This window comes from Candida albicans, chromosome 4 (assembly GCF_000182965.3).
Source record: "Candida albicans SC5314 chromosome 4, complete sequence".
Taxonomy (NCBI): domain Eukaryota; kingdom Fungi; phylum Ascomycota; class Pichiomycetes; order Serinales; family Debaryomycetaceae; genus Candida; species Candida albicans.
In genome coordinates this window covers 422,252-444,472 of record NC_032092.1, presented here as the reverse complement: position 1 = coordinate 444,472, position 22,221 = coordinate 422,252, and the positions used below count along the sequence as shown (strand labels likewise).

Genomic DNA, 22,221 nt, shown 5'->3' with positions numbered 1-22,221 from the left:
TCTATATGGTAAGTACTTTACATTAAAAAAATTAAAAGTTTTTGGTCAACTCAATAATTAGGAAACTACTGTAGCTTATTGTTTACTTAAAAAAAAGAATCTGTAGTAGTCATACAATTTATCCAAACACCTTTTCCTGGAAATGGATGCAAATGAGATTTTCTACTATTCTTTTACCATGTTTCTTTGTTATGGATCGTGCTTATAATGCTAATGTACACCATCCTTATACCAAGCCTTTTATACATTGCTTTGACAATCGCATCATCCGAGTTATTGAATTCCATACAGGGAACATGGCAAAGTCAAAGTGAACGAGTAATTACTGGACCAACTTTTTTTGATCCCCAGAAGGAATTGCTAGAAGAACCTAAGCTACCAGGTATATCATATTCATTTAAAAATGGATACTGGGAACTGGCACAATATATTGTCATGGGGAATAATAGAAACCACCAATGTCCTCAAGCAATGTTAATTTGGCAACATGGGAAATATAATTTAAAACGAGGAAAACTTGTGCTTATTCCCAATAGAAATGACGGTCGACAATTAATCAGCGATCCTTGTTTGGATAATGGTAAATCTGAATATAAAAGGTTTCATAACGGAGAAACATTAGAAGTTGATATTAGATTTGATGGATATTTTGGTAATTGGAAGTTGGTTTTGGTAGATTATCTTACAGGTAAAAAGAAGCAACCAATGTGGTTGACACTGAGAAATGCCACAATGTTGCCCACAGGAACCATAACCTCTACAAAGAGGAAATATGTTAAAAAAGAGTAGAAAGTAAGTTATTAATTCAAGATCCCTCTAATTGGTAGGTGCAAATATATGTATTTGACATTTGTGGAAATAGGTGAAGAATATCAACTTACGGCCCTGTTCCGTTCCGTCTATCGATCCGATATTAAGCAAAAATTCAAAGCCCTGAAAGTAACAATAAACTCTAGTAAATAATTTTTGGGGGATTTTAAAAATATTCCCCACTAAGCTTGAAGACACATAACTTAACCCTAGCAATACCTGACAAAACTAAGCTAATATGAACTCTCATATTGAATTTTTTCTAATCGAATGATCGCTGCAGATATCCGTCACCTGAAAAATCAGCCAATCACAAAACCCCTCATTGTAAGCTTATAATCAACTAAAGAAAGGCACCCCAGAAATAATAATACCTACTATCGGAAATACTGAAAAATATAATTGGGGAAAGATCTTGGTATTTTATGTGTGGGGTCCTATTCCCGCACAAAAAGAGAATTATAGTGTGCGGATTAACACAAAATAGTTAAGATCAGTTTTGGACATTCACTAAAACCAACAATAAACTCAAGAAATCATTGATGATAATGTACATAACGTATATTAAAAAAAGCCGAGCCACCCCACTCTTTTAAAATGAGATATAAATAAAGATGCAAATCCCAATCGTTTCTCGAACTTCTACTTTCCTTCATTCAATAGGAATTCAGATTACCAACACAATACTGTATTAGTGTATTTCATTTTTCTTTATCTACTCACAAACAAATCAAATTCATTATGTCACAAGCTTTTACTGAAAGTGTTAAAACCTCCTTAGGTCCCAATGCCACTCCAAGAGCCAAGAAATTGATTGCCTCATTGGTGCAACATGTTCATGATTTTGCTAGAGAGAATCATTTAACCACTGAAGATTGGTTATGGGGCGTTGACTTTATTAATAGAATTGGTCAAATGTCAGATAGTAGAAGAAATGAAGGAATCTTGGTATGCGACATTATAGGTTTAGAAACATTAGTTGATGCTTTGACTAATGAGAGTGAACAATCAAATCATACCTCGTCAGCTATTCTTGGCCCATTTTATTTACCCGATTCCCCTGTTTATCCAAATGGTGGTTCAATTGTCCAAAAAGCTATTCCTACTGATGTCAAGTGTTTTGTCAGAGGTAAAGTCACTGATACTGAAGGAAAACCATTAGGTGGTGCTCAACTTGAAGTTTGGCAATGTAACAGTGCCGGATTCTATAGTCAACAAGCTGATCACGATGGACCAGAATTTAACTTGAGAGGAACATTTATTACCGATGACGAAGGAAATTATTCATTTGAATGTTTGAGACCAACCCTGTATCCAATCCCATATGACGGTCCTGCTGGAGATTTATTGAAGATTATGGACAGACATCCAAATAGACCTAGCCATATTCATTGGCGTGTTTCACACCCAGGGTATCATACTTTGATCACTCAAATATACGATGCTGAATGCCCTTATACAAATAATGACTCTGTTTATGCTGTTAAAGATGATATTATTGTTCATTTTGAAAAAGTCGACAATAAAGATAAAGATTTAGTTGGCAAGGTTGAGTATAAGTTAGACTATGATATTTCATTGGCCACTGAATCAAGTATTCAGGAAGCAAGAGCTGCCGCCAAGGCAAGACAAGATGCTGAAATTAAATTGTAATAAATTACACTTGCAAAAAAAGATAGGATACTAAGAGACATTCTGCATTGCTACAAAAAATGATATATGTTTTTAATATGGTTTTAATTAATGGAAAATATTCAAATTAAATATATGACATTGTATAGGAAATTTTCAAACCGAAGTTGTAGCACCTGGGGTACAGCAACACACCCGCCCTCCAAGGACATTAAGAAATAGACCAGCCACTTTCTCTTGTTGCAAAAAACAGCTCTTCTATACACAAGTTCAAGCTTTACATAACCAAGGTTTCCCTAAGATCAATTACTCTGTCCATAAGCGAAGTTTTAGTTTAGAAGTGATGATAGTCCGGAAATTGATCTCACTTTTAATGCATATCGGCAATTTTGAAAAAAAAAAAAACTTTATTGCGGAACCGGAATTGTGCAAGGTGGAGAAGATCTCACAAAAAAAAAATCACTAAATAATTATTGACTCATATCATAAGCACTTGAAAATGAGAAAACTCCAGTGTTCTACTGCTTCTGTCAATATTAATCATTCAATAAATAGTCGTTTAAATTGATTCTACAAAAATTTTCAAAGTACTGTATATTGACTTTAACTGTTTAATAAAACTGTTAATTTTTACAATGTTTTAACTTTGTGTAGATTTCTCTCTTCAAATCATTTTTGTGATTTTTCTTTCTTTAATTGTTCTTTTTCTTTCTATTTCATCATTATTTTTTCAACAAGTGGTTTCATTCATTGTTTTTTTTTTATATTCGTTTTATTTCAATATATATTACAATTTGGACCAGACCCCTAAAAGTCTGGTAAGTATACTAATTAAATCTTTATTATTCTACACAATTTTCCCTTTATATGGTTTTGAATTATGGATATAGAAACCACTAAAGAAAGAAGAAGAAAAGTATCCAGAGCTTGTGATTACTGTAAGAAGCGAAAATACAAATGCAGTGGGATTGCACCCTGTAATTTATGTTCAAAGAAACAAATTGACTGTATTTTTAGTATTGTGGACAAACGGACAACCAAGGGGTCGAAAGTTTACAAGCCGTCTTCGATAGAGATTCTTTCACATAATAACTTAGCCCAACGAAACAGTCTTATTACTGATGATATTCAAAACAAAATAAACAAACAGTCTCAGGACCCAGTTCCTAAAACAAGACTGGAACAGGAGATTAGGTTGTCCAACTCACATTCAGAGACTTTGAAAGATAATTCTGCAACAAATACGACTGAGTATATACCAAAAAATCTACAACCATTACTTTCATTCCCATTGAAGAAAGAAGAAGAAGACGATACATCTGATGGAGATACCAGTATTTCTCAAGACGGCAAGCAAAAATCTGAAACAATATCAACAACCAACAATACACCAACCAATAGATCAAATACCAATTCTACGAACAGCAATGTGACCACACAGGGTTTATCAAACAGCAATGGAAATAACCTACGACTTCTTTACGATAAAGATGGAAGACTAAGATACATTGGAGAAAGTAGCCCGCTTTCATTGTTTTACGAAGCAAGAAAAATTTTCCGATCTATACGTGGGGTGTCTGAATTTACAGATGATCCTGATACAGTAAATATAATTGATGGAATATCTCATGTTAAACAAAGTAGAGTTTTACAAATGCCAAAAAGAGAACATGCCTTGTTGTTGTTGAATCTTTTTGAAGCAAATATCAATCAAACGTGGTATATCTATAATAGAGAATGGCTTAGTGATCAATTTATCAAAGTTATTGATGATCCATTGAACATTTCACCCGAAAGAATGGCTGCTTTCCATTTGATTTTTTCATTGGGGTTATTATTTGCTGAAAAATCAAAACACGGCATAGTAGAGAAAATTGGTGCTCATTCAAGTCAGTATTTTGAAAGTGGATTTGATTTGATTAGAAATATACTCGATGATGGTGGGTTATGGATGACTGAAACCAGTTTATTAATGTATTTTTATTATCAGTCAACAGCAAGACGATCATCGTCTTGGATGATGTTAGGAAACGCAATCAGGAATGCCCAAGCGTTAGGACTACACAGAAGAGCTGTGAATGAGTCTTTCCCTAATCCACAATACATCATCCATAGACGAAAATTATGGAAAACATTATACATTTGTGATAGGATCTCATCAATAATGCTAGGTCGGCCATTATCTATTAGCGACTACGATTGGGACGATTTTCTCATACCAAGAGATAAAGAAATTATTACTAATGACTTGAATGGTGATATTTCTACAATATGTTTAGATGCGAATACTCGACTTTCAAAGATTCTTGGACATATTGTACAAAACTTTTACCAAGATGGCGTTGTTAATTTGATGAAGGCAGAGACTATAGCCATAGAGTTGAAAAAGTGGTCATTTAAATTGCCAAGTACTATTCAAATAGACAAGATATTGAAGACCTCCCAGACCCAAATCTCTTACGAAATTGATAGTTCCGTGAGACCAGCTATGTCAGACAACTATCCAATATTATTAATTCATATCATGCAATTATATGGAGTAATGTTATTAGGGAAACCAATTTTCATGTATTTATTGTTTAAAAAAGACCAAAACACGGACAATTCTACAGATAGACAGCAGAAAGTATTAAAGAATTTTTGTTCTGCCAGCATTAAAGCATCAGTATTAACTATACAAGCTATTCACATATATACAAAATGCCATCCTCAGAGAATTGAACTGTATATTACCGTCAATTGTTGCTGTCATGCAGCAATAATGTTGGGATTAACAATCTTGTATCGTCAAACAAACTCAGATTACGAAAAGGACGAGTATTCTATTGATGACTTGATGCAACAATTGAATATTGCCAAATCCATATTGAACTTTTATGGATCAACTAATACCATTAGTTATAGATTGCACACAATAGTGTTGCGATTGATCAACACGTTAACTTTACAAGCACAACCACAAGATGAAAATGATGAGTTGCTTTCATTACCAATACCAACACCATTTCAAGAAAGAGTTGAAAACCAGCCATTACCCGAAGTGTATCAAACACAATTTGATTCTAAGGAACCGACAGATCAAGGGGAATCTATTTTCAATACTCCGTTGGAAAACATTATAAATTTTCAACAATTTTTTGTTCCTTCGGCCACTAATTCAGAAGACAATAATAGTAGCAGGACTTCGTTAAAAGAGTTTGAAAGAAGAATGGAAAACGTTCCAAGGCTTGAGGAGTTTATGTATGATGTCGGTATGAATGATTTGCTATTAGAAGGAAGAAGTGATTCAGGGCAATGAGCAGTTAGGTTTAATGAAGTTTTGGGGTGTGTACATACTGAATATATAAATAAACATCACTGTTGGAGGAACTTTTCTAAAGCATCATACACATTTTTGTCATCTTCAATAACAATCCAATGGCCAACATCTAGCTCCTTTAATTGAGCATTAGGCAAGTTTTTATAGATTTCTTCAACGCATCCTATCCATGGCGAAGTCTGGTCTTGTTTCCCATAAATGATCAAAGTTGGCTTATTAATTCTTGCATAGTCAAAATCGTAATTTATACCACTATTGATAGCCTGACAATTGGCAATATAACCATCAACAGAATTTCCTTGTATTAATTGTCTTATAAAAGCAATTTGTAAATCACCACAGTTAGACCCAGTAGCTGCTTCAGGAATAGTATTACTAAATTCAATTAGTGATTTACTTACTTGCAATGAATCGATCCTCTTTTGCATTATATCTACCAAATTCTTTCGAGGATGAACAGGAGCAATCAATACATTTTCAATAATTGGTAAATCAGTAAACAAATTCATATAACTGACAAGCATTCCGGACATTGAATGTCCAATTAAGGTAATTTCTAATTTATTCAAGGATAACTCTTGTAAAACCGAAACGACGTTTTCAGACAAGTCCTGTAACGACAAATTAGTATGATGCAACAACTTCGATTGTCCTGCTCCTTCATGATCAATTAACAAGACATTAAATTGAGGAAATTTCCTAGCAATAGGATAATAAAAATTCTGAGATGAGCCTAATCCATGTAAGAACAATAATAGTTTAGTGCTACTAGAATTGACTGCTGGAATATAGGTATAAAACTGTTTGTTTTTTGAGAACCCACTTTGCATTATTAATAGTTGAAAAAAAAACAACCACTCTATGTAAGAATTTTGATAACAGTTAATACTTTTACTGTGATATTTATTTGATCATATTTTTAATAAATAAGTTGGAAATGATGGAAATCTATTTCCGTTATCATTGATTGAAAGACTTCCGTTAATAGCGGATAAGCAGTTCCCTAAAATGTCGAATAATGCGGAGATCAAATAATAAACTAACATTATAAAAAGAATATGCACCCACATCCCTAACTTCTTTTGACTTATCATTAAGCAAGATAATACGTACAACCATGACAAACTATTCACCAGACATTCAAAATAATGAAAAACTAAAAGAATTTATCGTCAAATTCTACAAAGCATCCGATAAAGCACCGCGTTCAGATGAACAACATGATCCCTATTTGGATTTTTTCACCACTAATTCCCCCCTAGTTATGGGATTGAAAAAAGTAGAGGGACATCAAGAAATTGCTCAATTACGACAAGGGATGTGGGAGAAAGTTACTCATAGACATCATGTGGTGAACAATGTTGCTGAAATCAATGAAAAAGAAATTTTGCTAAACGGATATGTTGAGTATACTTTGATCAATGGGAAGAATGTAACCACTGAATGGGCAGGTCACATGAAACTTGAAAACAGCACTGGCGATGAAAATGGATATAAGATGAATTATTATCAAGTTTATTTGGATCCAAGTGCCGCAGCAAAAGCTTTGAGTGAATAAGTTGGTATATAGAATTATACAATTGTGTAACACCAATTCATATTGCTTATCATTATTGGAAATAATTTCCGTGTAACAATTAACTCAATCAAACTTTGACCCCAATTTAAGTTAAAACAATTGATTACGCCTATAGTCGGAAATATAGATAGTTTTATTTTTGTCAACTATAATAATCGCATCTCCTCAATTTCTATATCCGTCGAGTTTAATCTTTTGTCCCCAACAATATGCTGCATATTTCCGACAGAGCAGCTTGTTTCCAGTTCAAAATTATTAATTACACATTTCCTACAAGCTAAGGCAGTATTTATATCAACCCAAATGAAGCCAACGTTCTGCTTTTCTTTGAACATTTGCAATATTTTTTCTTTGTAATTACCATGACACTGAATAAATACTCTCAACTAGAAGAAACAAAGATAATTTTCAACAGTTTGCTCTCATTATTACCTGAAGAATTTATCACAGAGAATGTATCAAAGATAAAGTTCGAGAATTATTCCAACAATTTGATAGTTCCTTGTCCATTAAAACAAACTGAAACAATTTCAGCATTGAAAGGTCTTGAAGCATTGGTTGCTTTGAAATTAACTCAAGAAAGATTTGGGTCTAACGATGGTACATGCAAAATTGATTTAGAGCATGCTTTATTATTCTTATTTTCAACTTATTGTTCTTCTGTTGATGGATTTTTTAAAACAGATAAGAAAGAGGTCTTGAAGTATTTAAAACCAACTGATTTAAATCAAGCACAGTCAGACCCATATCGAAGAATGTCAGCCAATTTGTATCGCACTAAGGAGAAAGATAGATTTTATCACATTCATGGCTCGTTGGATGCAACAACATGTCTTGAAATGATTGGATTGCCTGCTTTTGTTCCAGGATTGGAAGACTATGATAAGATTGTTGATATTTACCAAGAAAAGTTGGATCAATTCACAGTAGATGAATTAGAGGAACTAAACACAAAAAACAAACAAGCTGGAGTCGAAGCTTTAAAGCCTGATGTATTTTTGCAAACCAAACATGGTGCAACAATCAGTAAAGTTCCCCCATTTGAAGTTGAAACACTTGAGACGTCAACTCCAAAAATTGAATTTGCAGCTACTTTATCGTCCAGAAAAATTCTTGACGGAGTCAAAGTGCTCGAACTCTGTCGTATTATTGCAGGGCCAACCATCGGTAAGATATTAGCTGAATACGGTGCAACTGTTATCAAAGTGACCTCTGACGACACCTTACCTGATGTTCCATTTTTCCAGGTTGACGCTAACATGGGTAAGCATACCACTAATTTAAATCTAAAAGATCCAAACGATAGGTTAGAATTTGAAAAATTATTAAAAGATGCTGATGTGGTCATTGACGGATACAGAAAGGGAGCCATTGAGAAATTGGGTTACGGCCCAACTAAGTTAACCCAATTGGGGATTGAACGAGGTAAGGGATACATTTATGGAGCTGAAAATTGTTTTGGATTTGTTGGCGAATGGAGTGGTCGTCCTGGCTGGCAACAAATTGCTGATTGTGCAAGTGGTGTGGCATGGGTACAAGGATTATCAATGGGTAAAAACGAGCCAATGGTCCCCCCTTTCCCAATGAGCGATTACGGTACTGGTTGTTTGGGTGCAATTGCTATCATGTTGGGCATCTACAAACGACACAAATACGGAGGTAGTTATTTATGCACCTCATCATTAGTGCAATATGATTTATTGTTGTTGAAGCAAGGTCAATATCCAGAAGAGTTATGGAAATCACAGATCCTTTTAAACGACAAATATAAAGAGTTTACTAAGATTAGATATTATGATTCTGTTGATAAGATATCCAAGACGGCTTTAGACGCGATGATTGCACAAAGACCAGGTTTGCTAAACAACGCGCAGTACTTTGTTAAACAAGAATCAAAAGGATTTGGGGCAACAATATCGACCCTTAAACCCGTGTGTCAATTTGACACAATTGAGACTGGTTACAGGTGTTCTAGTAGACCTAATGGCTATGATGCTCCTGAATGGTGGTAGAATAGATCCGTACATATAGATTTATGTACTTGACAGCATCATGATTTTTAAATGAGCGAGCGAATGCAATTTAGTTTCCAAGAAACTCTCATAAACATATGGTGTTCTGTTAAAGAAGAAATTTACATAGCCAAAATAGTTTACTAAACTATGGTCTCTATACATAGCTCCAGTCCAATACAAGAATACGTTTCAATTTATGGTCAAATTGGTAGTACCTCCAAACATTCATAAACTCCGAAAATAAGCATAGGCGAAAAATAAAAAAGAACGTTTTTAAACAATAGGCTGTATTAAGAATTCAACTGCAAAGAATACCACACGAAATTACATCTGATTATTTCCAATTGACTTGTGATTTTCCAACATTATTTGTTGCTGACGTAATCTGACTTGAAACATGTCCCAATTAAGTTTATATTATGTGTCTAGTTCAATTTCTCATATCTACCATTGATTTCATCTGGATTATCTCAAAACTGCCCCACTCCACTTAATATAATATATTTTTTTTCTTCCCACTTCTTCCATTCTTATTTTTATTTTGGGAATAGTAGCTACTATGGATGTTGATTTAGATAAACGAACCAAAGTCTCCAGAGCTTGTGATTATTGCAAAAAGAGAAAATTCAAATGTTCAGGAGTGTCGCCTTGTGAATTATGCACAAAAAAGGGAATCCAATGTGAGTTTAATATTGTTGATAGACGTACAATACGACGCAAGAATAAGAAAAGAACAATACGAAATAAACCCGCAACTGCAACAAGCTCAACTACCAGCAAAATCAAAAAGGATGAGAATCAAATTGATAAAACTACATTGAAGATGTTAACTAGAAATTCAAAAGTTCCAGTTCAACTTCAACCATTGTTGTCCTTCCCGTTACACAAATTAGACAATAAACAAAATGAAGAGGAAAAGCATACACAACAAAGCCCACCTGCTGCTGATGATACACCAGACGATGAAAGAAAAGACAAGGACAGAAAAATCGACAAGAAAACCCATCCAGATCCTCCAAAAAATGAAAGGGCCCCTCCTAAAGTTTTATACGATTCTGAAGGTAATTTAAGATATGTGGGGGAAAGTTCACCGTTGTCCTTTCTTTTCGAATGTCGGAACATTTTTTTGGATAGAATAGGGGAATCAGATTTCACGTCAGAGAGCGATTCATTAGAAGTTATTGACGAGCCAGATGAATCAACAGAAATAGTCCAAGTTGCATTACCAAGTCGACAATTACTAAATGAGATTGTTAGAATATTTTACATGAACATACAACAAGCTACCTACTTTGTCAATGTTGAATATTTTAAAGAGAATAGCATTAACCCCGTTTATGAAAACTATAGCGGGTGTGACCCAGAAAAGATTGCTCTAGTAAATTTGGTAATTGCCATAGGACTACTACACGCGGAAGCAACTAACGATCCAGTTTTGAGTCAATTACAGTCACCAACAATGCGGTCATCAGCATATTTTGAATTTGGGTTTTATTTGACCAAAATGAATATGAATAAAGGAAAATTATGGCTAACGGAAGCATTCTCTTTAGCATATTGTTACTACCAAGCAAAACAACAACGAAATACCGCATGGTTAATGTTGGGAATGGCAATTCGAAATGCACAAGCATTAGGTTTAAATCGAAAGTTTATCAACGAATCTTTCAAAGATCGTAGTTATATTGTTCATCGGAGAAGATTATTCAAGACTTTGTACATTTTAGACCGGATCACGTCGATACTATTGGGGCGACCATTAATAATTGATGATTATGACTGGGATGATTTTGACAGCGAGGACGTTTACGACAGAGATTTAGATGGCAACCTAATAAAGGATACACGATTTGAGTGCATGATACAAGCATGCAAAATATCCAAACTATTAGGGAAAGTTGTTAGAAATTATTATTCAGATGGAATAATTAATCCTTATAAGGCTGAAAAATTGGCAATAGAATTAAAGTTGTGGTCACTTAGCTTGCCGGAGCCACTTCAAATTGATAAGATTTTCAACCCAAGCAACCCTCCAAGCAAAATTGCGGAACCGTGGATTGATCATAAGGTCACCTTGTTGCTTTTACATTTATCACAATTATATGCGATTGTGTTGCTTTCTCGACCCTTCTTTATGTACCTTATTTTTGACAAGAAAAAGAAACGGAAAATTTTGAAGAGACCAAAAACTAGACCAGAAGTGGCCATGCACAATTTTTGCAAAGCTACAGCAAAATCATCAGCATTGATAATACAACTAGTGGAAAATTACATCAATACTATACGCATTACCAGCGGGAGAGCTGAGCTGCATGGTCTAACACATACATGTTTTATGGCAACATTGATCATTGGATTATCACTCTTGTACCTCGAGGATAACGGATATACTTTGAAGGATGGATATTCATCATGCAAACAAATGAGCTATTTGAATTCAGCTAAAAAGATTTTTGAATACTACAGCCAAACAAATCCAATATCATCTAGATTTTATAATATTGTCGAACAAATGCAGCTTGCGTTAATGAATAAATTTAATCTTGATATGGATGGCAATAGAATAAATATAAAGAAGCAACCACAACAGAAACATGAAAATGGGGCCAGTTCAACAACTACAAATGAAACAACCATTCCTACTGAAAGCTTTGGCGTTGGAACTACAGATATTCCATTTAACGAAGATTATGACAATTTTATTGACAATTTTGGTAACTTGTTGCCAACAACCACCAATCAGCAACACTCGACAAATAATAACATGCCTTTCTTTATGACAGCACAACCATATCAGAATACTCCCAGCGCGTATTCAAATGTCTCAGAAGAGCTTGGGAATCACCAACAGCAACAAGCTTACCCACAACAATCTCCACAATTACCGGACCATGTACAACAAAACCAATATTTATCTCAGTTTCTGCCTACTCTAGACTCCAACAATCTAGTTTCTGGTCATACTTCATTGGGGTCTAAAAATCAATCTGAATCTTTAGATGCTTTTATGTATAATGTTGGTTTGAACGATATATTATATAACACCAAATAGGTAACTAGTAAGCAAGTACACTGGATAGATTTCAAATCTTATAGATTACTTAGTTTTGGAGAACGGGTTTAAATTCTTTACAACCGAGTATGTTTACGTTTTTGTGGTCGTAAAATAATCACATTCTTTTTATCGTCTTTATTCTATTTTTTTTCTTCTTCTTCTTCTTCGCACAGTCTAGGAATCCCTTTCATTCTTTTCTTTTCTTATCCATTTTATTTTTTTTCTTTGATTCTTTCTGATTTCATATTATTTTGGTTGATAAAATAATTTATACAAAATCTACTATGAGTGACATCAACAAGAGCCTATCATCAAACTCTAAATCAAAATCAACTCATTTGTTTGTGTTAATCCATGGTCTCTGGGGTACGTCGTCTCATATGGCGACAATAGAAAAATTCATAAAAGAAAATTTACCCAGTTCAACTGACGATAAAATTGCAACCATTAAACCTGCGTGTTTTAGATTTTGGAAAACTTATGATGGACTAGAATTAAATGCAAAAAAGATTATAGCTGATATTTTCTATGAAATCGAATCATTGAAACAAAATAACGATCTTGAAGTTACGAAAATAAGTATCATCGGCTATTCACTTGGTGGATTAATTTCTAGATATGTGATTGGTTTACTAAATGAATTAGATTTCTTTGAAAAGATTGAACCAATATTTTTCAGTACATTTGCCACACCACACGTGGGAATCCAATTTTTTAATGACAATATCTTTGATGCAGTTGCCAATAGACTAGGACCATATTTATTCGGGAAGTCAGGGGGACAATTGTTTATCGCAGACCACGACAAGATATTAGTTAAAATGGCAGATCCACAAGAAAAGTATATGCGAGGATTAAAGAAATTTCAAAAGCACATTCTTTTAGCAAATATCAAAAATGATAGAACCGTGGCGTTTTTCACTTCCTTCATAACAGATGTGTCCCCATTTGAGGAATTGGATAACATAAAAATTGTTTACTTGGATAATCTACCCCAAGCGAAGATTGCTAATAAACTAGTTCGTCCCAAGTTTGTCGATTTAACCAAATCTCATCGTTTATCTTTAAAGGATAAAAAAATATTTCTTGGGAATCAACAGGAGGAGACACCATTTATTAGAAAGAATCGATGGGCCAAGATTTTAGTTATTGCTTTATTGGCTTGTTTGGTTGTTCCCTTTTGGGTGCCATTTGTTCTTATTAGTTCCACCACTGTCTCGATCTATAGTTTTATTAAAATCAAGTTTGTCAAAGGACCTTTAAGTCCTCAACACTGGCTGAGAGTGAAAAAGTTTGTTTACGGCAACGCACCTATAGATCCTGATGATGCTAAAGTGGGCAATGTTCAGCGTTTGAAACGTCGCACATTGGACAGACACGAGTCATTTAAAGGAGATACTTCTTATTTGACAGAGGATACCATGGACCGTGTCTTATATGCCGAAGAAAGGTATTTGAATAAAAGTAGAAAAGCCGGGTCTATTAAAAATGAGGATGATGAAGATGCTTTGGTAGCTGAAAATACTGATTATAACACTGATTCTGATGGTGTCGATGAGAGTTCGGAGGCTGATACGTTAAAATCAAACTTTAAATCAATTGAAATGGATATTGAACAAAATGATAAAGTCATTTCGGAAAGCATAGAAACGTTAAAAAGCTACGAGTCTTTCCCATTATTCCAAGATCACAAGTACAAATTACCTTTAAATGAAGATAAACTGTTCATTGTAAAGAACTTGAATACATTGGATTGGATTAAAATACCTGTATTTTTGGATGTTTGGAATGCTCACGACGGAATTGTAAGTAGAAGAGGAGCAAAGACCAACCCTAAGGGGGCATCAACAATTGGATTGTGGGTGTCGATTCTTCGAAATCATTTGCAAGAGAATGGTCGTGCCGATGCCTCGGTCAACGGGAATCAAGAATCAACCATTGCTCATACTTCCTAGAATAGCAATCGAAGAAGCCCGAAAAAAAAAACCACCAGAAAAAAAAAGCAACAACCTTTATCTAGGTAGTGGAATTTAAATACATATAGAATGTTGATATTGTGTTAGATTTATAGAGGATTAATCAAATTAGTATAGAGAACTTATTTATTTATTTATTTATTTATTTATTAGAAAATATTGCTGTTTAGAATTTAAGTAACAATCCACATTGTTTATTACTGATAATGTTTCGAATACTAAAGCCATCAATACGAACACTTCCATTTGTTTCCAAATCGACAATCAGAAATGTATACACCAAAACAAATACGTTTCCAAAATTTCCCACTTCTCATAGAGCAGTCTTTGGAATATCTATTGGAGCCTTAGCCTCAATTACGGTATACAATCAACACATTGATAATGACGTGCATGCATTAGATACATCCGTTCATACGTTAACACCATCAAAGACTTCAGAAACATTTGAAATGGGGTTATATGAATCATCACAAAAGGAAGAATACAATCAATATTATGGGTATCGAGAGACAAAGAAAAAACATCCAAGTTGGATTATTCGAACATTTTATTATTTGAGATTTGCAATTGAAGATTATTTAGTTGATCCCATGTTTACATTTGTAAGGTTTATTGAATTAAGTTGTATTTTCGTTCCCGTATTGTTGATTTCACCAATTTGTTGGTTTGGAAGAAGGCATAGATCCGAGAGCGGGAATTTGGTCAGAACTGGGGCTACATTATGGTATAGGTACTTGCGTTGGAGTGCTGAAGTTGCAGGTGCTTCTTTCATTAAATTGGGACAATGGGCAGCATCACGTACTGATATATTCCCAGAAGAAATGTGTAATGAATTGGGCAGTTTGCATTCTAATGCAAAGGCTCATTCATTGGAGTTGACGAAAAAAATTATTTCCAAGAGTTTTGGCAATTTACCATTTGATGAGATCTTTGATGAATTTAAAGAAAAGCCATTAGGAGTTGGGGCTATAGCACAAGTTTATCTTGGTAAGCTTTCACCCAAAGTATTAGAAAGAGCTAAAAAAGATGAAGATAAACTTGTTAAACAATTGAAATTACAAGCTGAAGACAAACAGGAACAATTTTTTGAAAACATTGTTGTTACAGAACACTTGGATTCAAATGAATTTGTTGCCATTAAAGTGTTGCATCCTAATGTTGAACTCAAAATCAACCGTGATTTAAAGATTATGAAGTTTTTTGCTAATGTAATAAACATTATCCCAACAATGGAATGGTTGTCTTTGCCCGATGAAGTCGAGCAGTTTTCTATATTGATGAGACTACAACTAGACCTTAGAATCGAGGCACTCAATTTGGCCAAATTTAGAGAGAATTTTAAAAGTAGATTGGACATTCATTTCCCCAAACCATATTTGAACTTTACCACCAGGGATGTTCTTGTGGAAGAATATATTCATGCTATCCCATTGAGCAAGCTTTTATCATTGTCAGAGAATTATGGTAAGAATTTATCTAAAGAAGTTAGTGATAAAGGTTTAGATGCGTTTCTTAAAATGTTGATTTTGGACAATTTTGTTCACGCTGATCTTCATCCAGGTAATATGATGGTTCGCTTTTACAAAAATGAATTATACAGACATAAAAAGGAGTACAAGATAGTGAAAACTTCTAATGAGACGGAGACAAACAAAATAACAAACGAATTATTGAAATTGGGCGACAACACCAATGCATGGTGTGAAAAATTGTCTGAACTATACGAACAAGGATATCACGCTGAAATATGTTTCTTAGATGTAGGGCTAGTAACTGAATTAAACAAAGAAGATCGAATTAACTTTATTGATTTATTCAGAGCATTGTCAGAATTTGATGGATACAGAGCTGGTGAATTAATGGCAGAAAGATCAAGAACCCCAGAAACAGTATTGAATAAGGAGATCTTTGCATTGAAAGTGGAAAAATTAGTTGACAGAATGAAACAAAGAACATTCACATTAGGAAATATAAGTATTGGTGATTTACTTGATCAAGTTTTAGGAATGGTTAGAAACCATCATGTGAGAATGGAAGGTGATTTTGTTACAGTTGTGGTGGCGATTTTGTTATTAGAGGGAATTGGAAGACAATTGGATCCTAATTTGGATTTATTTGCAAGGTTTGTATATGCACTATTATTTGGTTTTCCTACTGAAGAAATGGAGCTTTTCAGCTTGTTTTTGGTCCAGTAGGAAAAAATAACCAATAAATCAAATGATTAATATAAAGACTAGAATTAATACTAACATTACTTTTTTATTAAAAACAGTTCATTACCCGTATTGAGAAGATTAGGAGTTCTGAAAGAAGGTAGAGAGATATTGAAGAATGAAAACTCTTTGAGTATGATGAAAGTTTGGCTAGCATTAGAAGTGAGACAATTCATCAATGCTTCAATTCAAGATGTACGTATCAATAAGAACTATCCAAGACCATAACTTTTAACGAGATACTAACCAATACTTTATAGATTCACACATTGGTCAAGGCCGATATGTTCAGCCCTAATGTATAAACTCTTGGGAGTGGACAATGCCTCAGTTCTCAGGGTTTGCCGTGGTGGTATGTTTCGATTAGAACATACATGTTGCAAGCAACAGATACCGGCATATATGAGCTCTTTTTGTAGTCCGTCAATTATTAAAAAAACTAGACAGCAATAAAAGAAAAATTGTATTTTTGCAGCTACTATCTTTTCTTTTTTAAACAAAAAATCAACTGATTTGTTGATTACATTATTGATTTATCATTGTTTTGATGCATTGAAAAGTTCTATTCTGTTGTAAAAAGAAACGCATATTTTTGACACATCGAGCTGCATGAAAGGGTTAAGCGAATGATTTGCGGAGTTTCTCCAAGTTGAACAAGGTGTTGATTAGATAGTTTTTTCGTTAAATTTATTTTTCTAATTATTTTTTTAAAAATGAACAAGAGATAATATTGTAATTGCTTTCAAGATTATATTAATTATCAAATTACTTTACCAAAGTCTATCAATACTTGTTATCTATATCGTAAGCAACTATAATTGAGATTATCTTTAAACAATATACACCACACGAGCGTTGCAAGAGAGAGAAAAAAAGGACAGCCTCATGATTACCCCACTGTTGAAATACAAACAAGCACACAGACAAAACGCACACAAAGATATAGAAAAGATTTACAAAGACAACACTCAAATTGATTCAGCAATTAATAAATGCAATTTGGACGTGGTTAAAGATTATGGAGATGACAACAGTTTTAATGCAACTCCAAATACTACTTCATTATCAGTCACTAAAACCAACAACCTAAATCGAGAATCTAAGATGGAACATGAACAGTCGGCTAACAATCCCCGGCCAATTTCCTTTTTCGATCAAACTCAATCTGATTATGAATGTTGTGATTTGAGGAACAAATTCAATATCCCTTATTCAGTTTTGAAGTATAATTTAGCTCCTGAGAGTTGCAGTCGAAGTATTGTAGATACCGATAATGATCTACAGTTCTCATTCACACCAGAAATGAATCTAGATGAAGTTACACATCAGAGTCAAGATCATCACACAAAAGATACTGCCACTTCCATACCAAACCAAGACAACTCCAACAAGCATACTTACCAGGAAGAACATATTGGGGCATTTTCAGGCTATTTTGCCATTCCCAAACTTACAATTAATATTCCAAACCGCGTGCAAGACGATGAAGATCGGTTGAAATACATTTCCAATGTTCCAACAATTTGCTACCAAAATCATTTTGAAATTGAAGATTCAACATTTATATTTGGTGGTCTTTGTGCATCTGAAGTGAATAGTTTTGAGCATTTGGGGTTACCACCAAATGCTGATTTAGAAAAAGTTCAAATCTATTTCCCATTTGAATTGCCGCCCTTTGTCAATACAAGATTATTAACAAACCCATTTATGGAACCCAATCCTTATTTTCTTCAATATAATGCTACGAGGGGCTCGGTGACGTATTTGGATACAGCATTAATGCAAGAATTCCCCAAGAATATAATTGGAATGGCATCTACCAGAATATCATCGAGGCATTTCTTTTTCTATGGAGGATTCCAAATTGAAAATAAGTCTTTGCGTCCTAACAAAAATGGAGATTGTTGGATAGTGGAAAAAGCTATTATTTTAAACGAAGATGGCTATATTATTGACACCACAACATTAAAGTTTTCAAAAGTTAAATTGACTCGAAATAACAAATCGATAAAGGCAGGTAGAATAGGTATGGGAATATGTTCTAATATCCATGAGCCTGCTGATTCAGTCCTCGATAGTAACTTTATTAATGGGAATCATCTGTCAGCAGCTGTATTTGACACTGAATCTAAAGGATCCTCAAAGCAATTCAATAACAGAACAGAAGGATATGCAAAGGAGAAAACCGTCCTGAATCCACTGGTACCATTGGAAGGCTCTCACTCAATAAGGGATAATACTAATACCACTGCTACTACGACAACGCGTCCTACATTACACAAGATTAACACTGCACAGTCATTAGACTTTCATAATCGTGAAGTAATTCAAGGATCACCTGTAATTAGGGAATATCCAATTAGTACAGAAAGTAATCGACCTCTGTCGGCAATTAGAGGCAATCCTAGTAACTCAAGCAGTATGAGTCAACCAAGTTCAACTGGTACAACAAACTCTTCCAAAACGGGTAATGTTTTCACCAGATCTGCTAATATATTCCATCGTCATAAACATAATGACACAGTAAAATCGCCTCATCCATTAAAAGTGACTTATTCAGAGAGTGCACGAAAGAAAATTTTACATTCAAATAATCCTTCTGCATCCAGTAGTCGAACAGCTTCTCCAATGCCCAAGAGTTTTGACACCAAGATACCATCACTGACACCAAGAGCAATTTCACCTGCACAGCTATTTAAACGGAGTCCAATTGATCCCATCAAACTCAAAGCCTGGTATAATACTGATCGTAGTTCTCCTTTAGCAGAAGCAACTTCGGACATAAATTCGTTTACTACAGATCATTCACAAAATCAGAAAACTAGGAAACATGTATTAGAAGAAGACATATTTGAAAGGGAACCAATTGAATTCAGACCCAGCCCTTCATTTAGTAGGTCTGAGTTTGAAGAGAAAAGGGGTTCTGCATTTGAAATGCCTACCGGTACGCCCAGTGATTTGTTTACAAATTCGGTGAGTATTGAAACAATGGAAGAAGAAGACACAGCTAACAACGTGTTATTCAAATCGGGTGCCAATGTATCAATATTTGTATTTGGGGGATTTGTCTTGGACGAAAACGAATACTCTCCGGAGACTAATACCCCTACAACCAATATTTCAAAATTCAAGGCAACTAATGAAATGCTTAAAATCGATTTGACAACCACTGAGAAGGCACCATTTTTCAATAGTGTCAATTTTTCAAAACAAGCTTTAGTTTGTAAAGTTGGATCAGATATTACTTGTGATATTATTATAGATGAAGATGAAAACTGTCCACTGCCACGAGGGTATTTTGCTTATAATTTAATTGATTATCTGTTGGGTGTAGATGAAACATGTACCATCAATGTTAGTGAGCGAGAAAGTGAAAAGCAACAATTTACAAATTTAACCACTGAAAAATCACCTGAAGATGAAGTCACTAATTCAAGTGTTGATAAGTTTTGGGATTACAATCTACCATCCAACGAACGAGAATCATATAAAATCCAGAAATATTTTGAATCGAGAGCATTAATTGTTCAAGGAGGATGTGCTGAAGATAACAAGTTTCATGGAGATTTATACAGGTTTGTTTTCAAGACTTGTAAATGGGAAAAGATTGTTACATTTGCTTTTGATTACTATAATATATCCCAGAAACCAGATGAAGATGAAGAAGTCAAGACCCTTAGTCCAGAAAATCAAGTTGCTGAACCACAATTAAAGGAAGCAGAACTTCGTTGTTGTCATCATACAGCAGTATATTACCGAAATGAAGAAAGAGATTATTTGTTTATCATAGGTGGAGTTAAAAATAGCCATTTGCGTTTTTATGACACCGAGCCGTATACGAGTGACAAATTTGATGTTTCAAGGTTTGCTACTTTGCAATTAGCTGCTGAAAATAAGAATTTATTACGAGTTGCTGTATTGAATACACGAACCCAAATCTGGAGATTTATGAGATATTATTATGATGTTAGTCAAGCTGTTTCTGATACAACTACTTACCAGCCGTATTTTACCAATTGCAGATTTTCACATATTGGTGGGAGTGCATGTATTAATGGCAAAACAATCACCCTAGCACAAGGGTTAGCAAATATTGCGCCGGAACATAAAAAGGATATGGATGAATTGAGGAAACAGTTTCCTATAGAAGAGCTCCTATGGGGTGGATATCTACAAATCACATTTCCTGGGTTATGAATGAATGAATTTGTAGTGTTTGTTAATTAGTTTAAGTAGTGAATCTGTTTGCGACATAATTCACTGTAAGACATTAAAGCTTTTTGATCTGCGACAATTTTTCATCAATTTTCAACAATGGCAAAGAAAAATTGAAAGTAAAGCAACTGGAAAAAAATGTGAAGAAAAAAAAAATGATGGAAAATATTCATTACTCCATACCAATTTTTATATTACAACTACTACAATAATGTTTGGCTTAGGTGGTACTACTCCTCAAATTTCATCTCAACAAAAACTTCAAGCTGCTGAAGCTGAATTAGATATGGTTACTGGCATGTTCAATGCTTTAGTTTCCCAATGTCACACCAAATGTATCAACAAATCATATAATGAAGCTGATATTTCAAAGCAAGAATCTTTATGTCTTGATAGATGTGTTGCCAAATATTTTGAAACCAATGTTCAAGTTGGTGAAAATATGCAAAAATTAGGTCAATCTGGTCAATTTATGGGTAGAAGATAAATTTCCCTCTCCAAAAAAATAAATAATCATGTATATATACAAGAATTCCTACTGAAAAACCCTACTATTTATAAAATATATAAAGATATATATATATAAGTTTAAAATTAAACAGTAACAATTTTTTCTTTTGATTAGAATCCAAATGGTCTACCAAATCTCATTTTAATACCTTCTAAAGTGTTTAATTTGGGTCTAACATCCAAGTAAACTTGACTATTTTGACCAGTATAAAAATCAATCACATATTCTACTTCAACTCCACAACGATTAATTAACCAATCATGACGATCAAATGGTTTATCATATCCAAATATACTTTTCAACCAAGCTCTAGGAGTTAACTTTTTCAGATCTCCTTTGAAACTGGTTAAAGTGATCCCACCACATTTTTGTTGTGTGTCTTCGGCATAAGGTTTTTCCCACATCAATATATGTTTCCAAGCTCTTTCATTAACTAAATTGTGTATAGGTACTATAACTTTCATATCTTCTTGTTGAGGATCCCAATTCTTTCTCTTCATAGCTTCGAAAAATTGTTTTTGGGAAGGATAAATCCAATTAGTATTTGATGATGTGCGAGGTATGGAACTAAGTTCTCTTTCTCCAGGAAGATCTATATTTGTAGTTGTTGTGTCTTCTAATGTATTTGGTATCTTGGATGAATCACATGTACCCGTGGTTTCAATAGCTTCAGGAGCCGTTACTTGAACCGATACACTATTGGCCCACACGGATCTAGCATTGTGATCAACGGGGCAAGATGGTTCTTCCGAAACTGGAGGTGGTGCTGCTTTGGGTTGTTCTTTTTTATCACCGGTTAATTTGGATAACCAGGAGCTTCTAGTGGAATGATCCACCGGACATTTAGGTTGTTCACTGTCAGACATTACTGCTGGAAGTAAATTATAATGGTG

The 22,221-nt window shown here is 34.2% G+C and overlaps 12 protein-coding genes across 12 annotated transcripts; 10 read left to right on the top strand and 2 right to left on the bottom strand. All coding sequences in view use genetic code 12, as the record gives it.

Annotated features, from left to right (window-relative positions):
* Positions 1 to 207: 207 nt before the first annotated feature.
* CAALFM_C402240CA (uncharacterized protein) lies at positions 208 to 789 on the top strand (the record flags this gene model as incomplete). The annotated part of the gene is made up of 1 exon (XM_717545.1): positions 208 to 789. One exon carries the CDS (start codon positions 208 to 210, stop codon positions 787 to 789), a length of 582 nt encoding a protein of 193 aa, XP_722638.1.
* A 762-nt stretch (positions 790 to 1,551) lies between these two features.
* Positions 1,552 to 2,463, top strand: CAALFM_C402230CA (uncharacterized protein; the record flags this gene model as incomplete). Its single annotated transcript, XM_717546.1, has 1 exon — positions 1,552 to 2,463. One exon carries the CDS (start codon positions 1,552 to 1,554, stop codon positions 2,461 to 2,463), a length of 912 nt encoding a protein of 303 aa, XP_722639.1.
* An 859-nt stretch (positions 2,464 to 3,322) lies between these two features.
* On the top strand, positions 3,323 to 5,740 carry ZCF25 (Zcf25p; the record flags this gene model as incomplete). Its single annotated transcript, XM_717547.1, has 1 exon — positions 3,323 to 5,740. One exon carries the CDS (start codon positions 3,323 to 3,325, stop codon positions 5,738 to 5,740), a length of 2,418 nt encoding a protein of 805 aa, XP_722640.1.
* Positions 5,741 to 5,796: 56 nt separating this feature from the next.
* CAALFM_C402210WA (uncharacterized protein) lies at positions 5,797 to 6,591 on the bottom strand (the record flags this gene model as incomplete). Its single annotated transcript, XM_717548.2, has 1 exon — positions 5,797 to 6,591. One exon carries the CDS (start codon positions 6,589 to 6,591, stop codon positions 5,797 to 5,799), a length of 795 nt encoding a protein of 264 aa, XP_722641.1.
* A 287-nt stretch (positions 6,592 to 6,878) lies between these two features.
* On the top strand, positions 6,879 to 7,319 carry CAALFM_C402200CA (uncharacterized protein; the record flags this gene model as incomplete). The annotated part of the gene is made up of 1 exon (XM_717549.2): positions 6,879 to 7,319. One exon carries the CDS (start codon positions 6,879 to 6,881, stop codon positions 7,317 to 7,319), a length of 441 nt encoding a protein of 146 aa, XP_722642.2.
* Positions 7,320 to 7,702: 383 nt separating this feature from the next.
* CAALFM_C402190CA (uncharacterized protein) lies at positions 7,703 to 9,352 on the top strand (the record flags this gene model as incomplete). The annotated part of the gene is made up of 1 exon (XM_717550.1): positions 7,703 to 9,352. One exon carries the CDS (start codon positions 7,703 to 7,705, stop codon positions 9,350 to 9,352), a length of 1,650 nt encoding a protein of 549 aa, XP_722643.1.
* Positions 9,353 to 9,914: 562 nt separating this feature from the next.
* ZCF26 (Zcf26p) lies at positions 9,915 to 12,407 on the top strand (the record flags this gene model as incomplete). The annotated part of the gene is made up of 1 exon (XM_717552.1): positions 9,915 to 12,407. The coding sequence occupies one exon, from the start codon at positions 9,915 to 9,917 to the stop codon at positions 12,405 to 12,407; it is 2,493 nt and encodes an 830-aa protein (XP_722645.1).
* Positions 12,408 to 12,694: 287 nt separating this feature from the next.
* On the top strand, positions 12,695 to 14,365 carry CAALFM_C402170CA (putative hydrolase; the record flags this gene model as incomplete). The annotated part of the gene is made up of 1 exon (XM_717553.2): positions 12,695 to 14,365. One exon carries the CDS (start codon positions 12,695 to 12,697, stop codon positions 14,363 to 14,365), a length of 1,671 nt encoding a protein of 556 aa, XP_722646.1.
* Positions 14,366 to 14,592: 227 nt separating this feature from the next.
* CAALFM_C402160CA (uncharacterized protein) lies at positions 14,593 to 16,907 on the top strand (the record flags this gene model as incomplete). Its single annotated transcript, XM_019475367.1, has 3 exons — positions 14,593 to 16,511; positions 16,662 to 16,797; positions 16,863 to 16,907. The coding sequence occupies 3 exons, from the start codon at positions 14,593 to 14,595 to the stop codon at positions 16,905 to 16,907; spliced, it is 2,100 nt and encodes a 699-aa protein (XP_019330912.1).
* A 580-nt stretch (positions 16,908 to 17,487) lies between these two features.
* On the top strand, positions 17,488 to 20,799 carry CAALFM_C402150CA (uncharacterized protein; the record flags this gene model as incomplete). Its single annotated transcript, XM_717556.1, has 1 exon — positions 17,488 to 20,799. The coding sequence occupies one exon, from the start codon at positions 17,488 to 17,490 to the stop codon at positions 20,797 to 20,799; it is 3,312 nt and encodes a 1,103-aa protein (XP_722649.1).
* Positions 20,800 to 21,028: 229 nt separating this feature from the next.
* On the top strand, positions 21,029 to 21,304 carry TIM10 (protein transporter; the record flags this gene model as incomplete). The annotated part of the gene is made up of 1 exon (XM_019475366.1): positions 21,029 to 21,304. The coding sequence occupies one exon, from the start codon at positions 21,029 to 21,031 to the stop codon at positions 21,302 to 21,304; it is 276 nt and encodes a 91-aa protein (XP_019330911.1).
* A 134-nt stretch (positions 21,305 to 21,438) lies between these two features.
* Positions 21,439 to 22,194, bottom strand: CYT2 (cytochrome c1 heme lyase; the record flags this gene model as incomplete). The annotated part of the gene is made up of 1 exon (XM_717557.1): positions 21,439 to 22,194. One exon carries the CDS (start codon positions 22,192 to 22,194, stop codon positions 21,439 to 21,441), a length of 756 nt encoding a protein of 251 aa, XP_722650.1.
* Between the last annotated feature and the right edge of the window lie 27 nt (positions 22,195 to 22,221).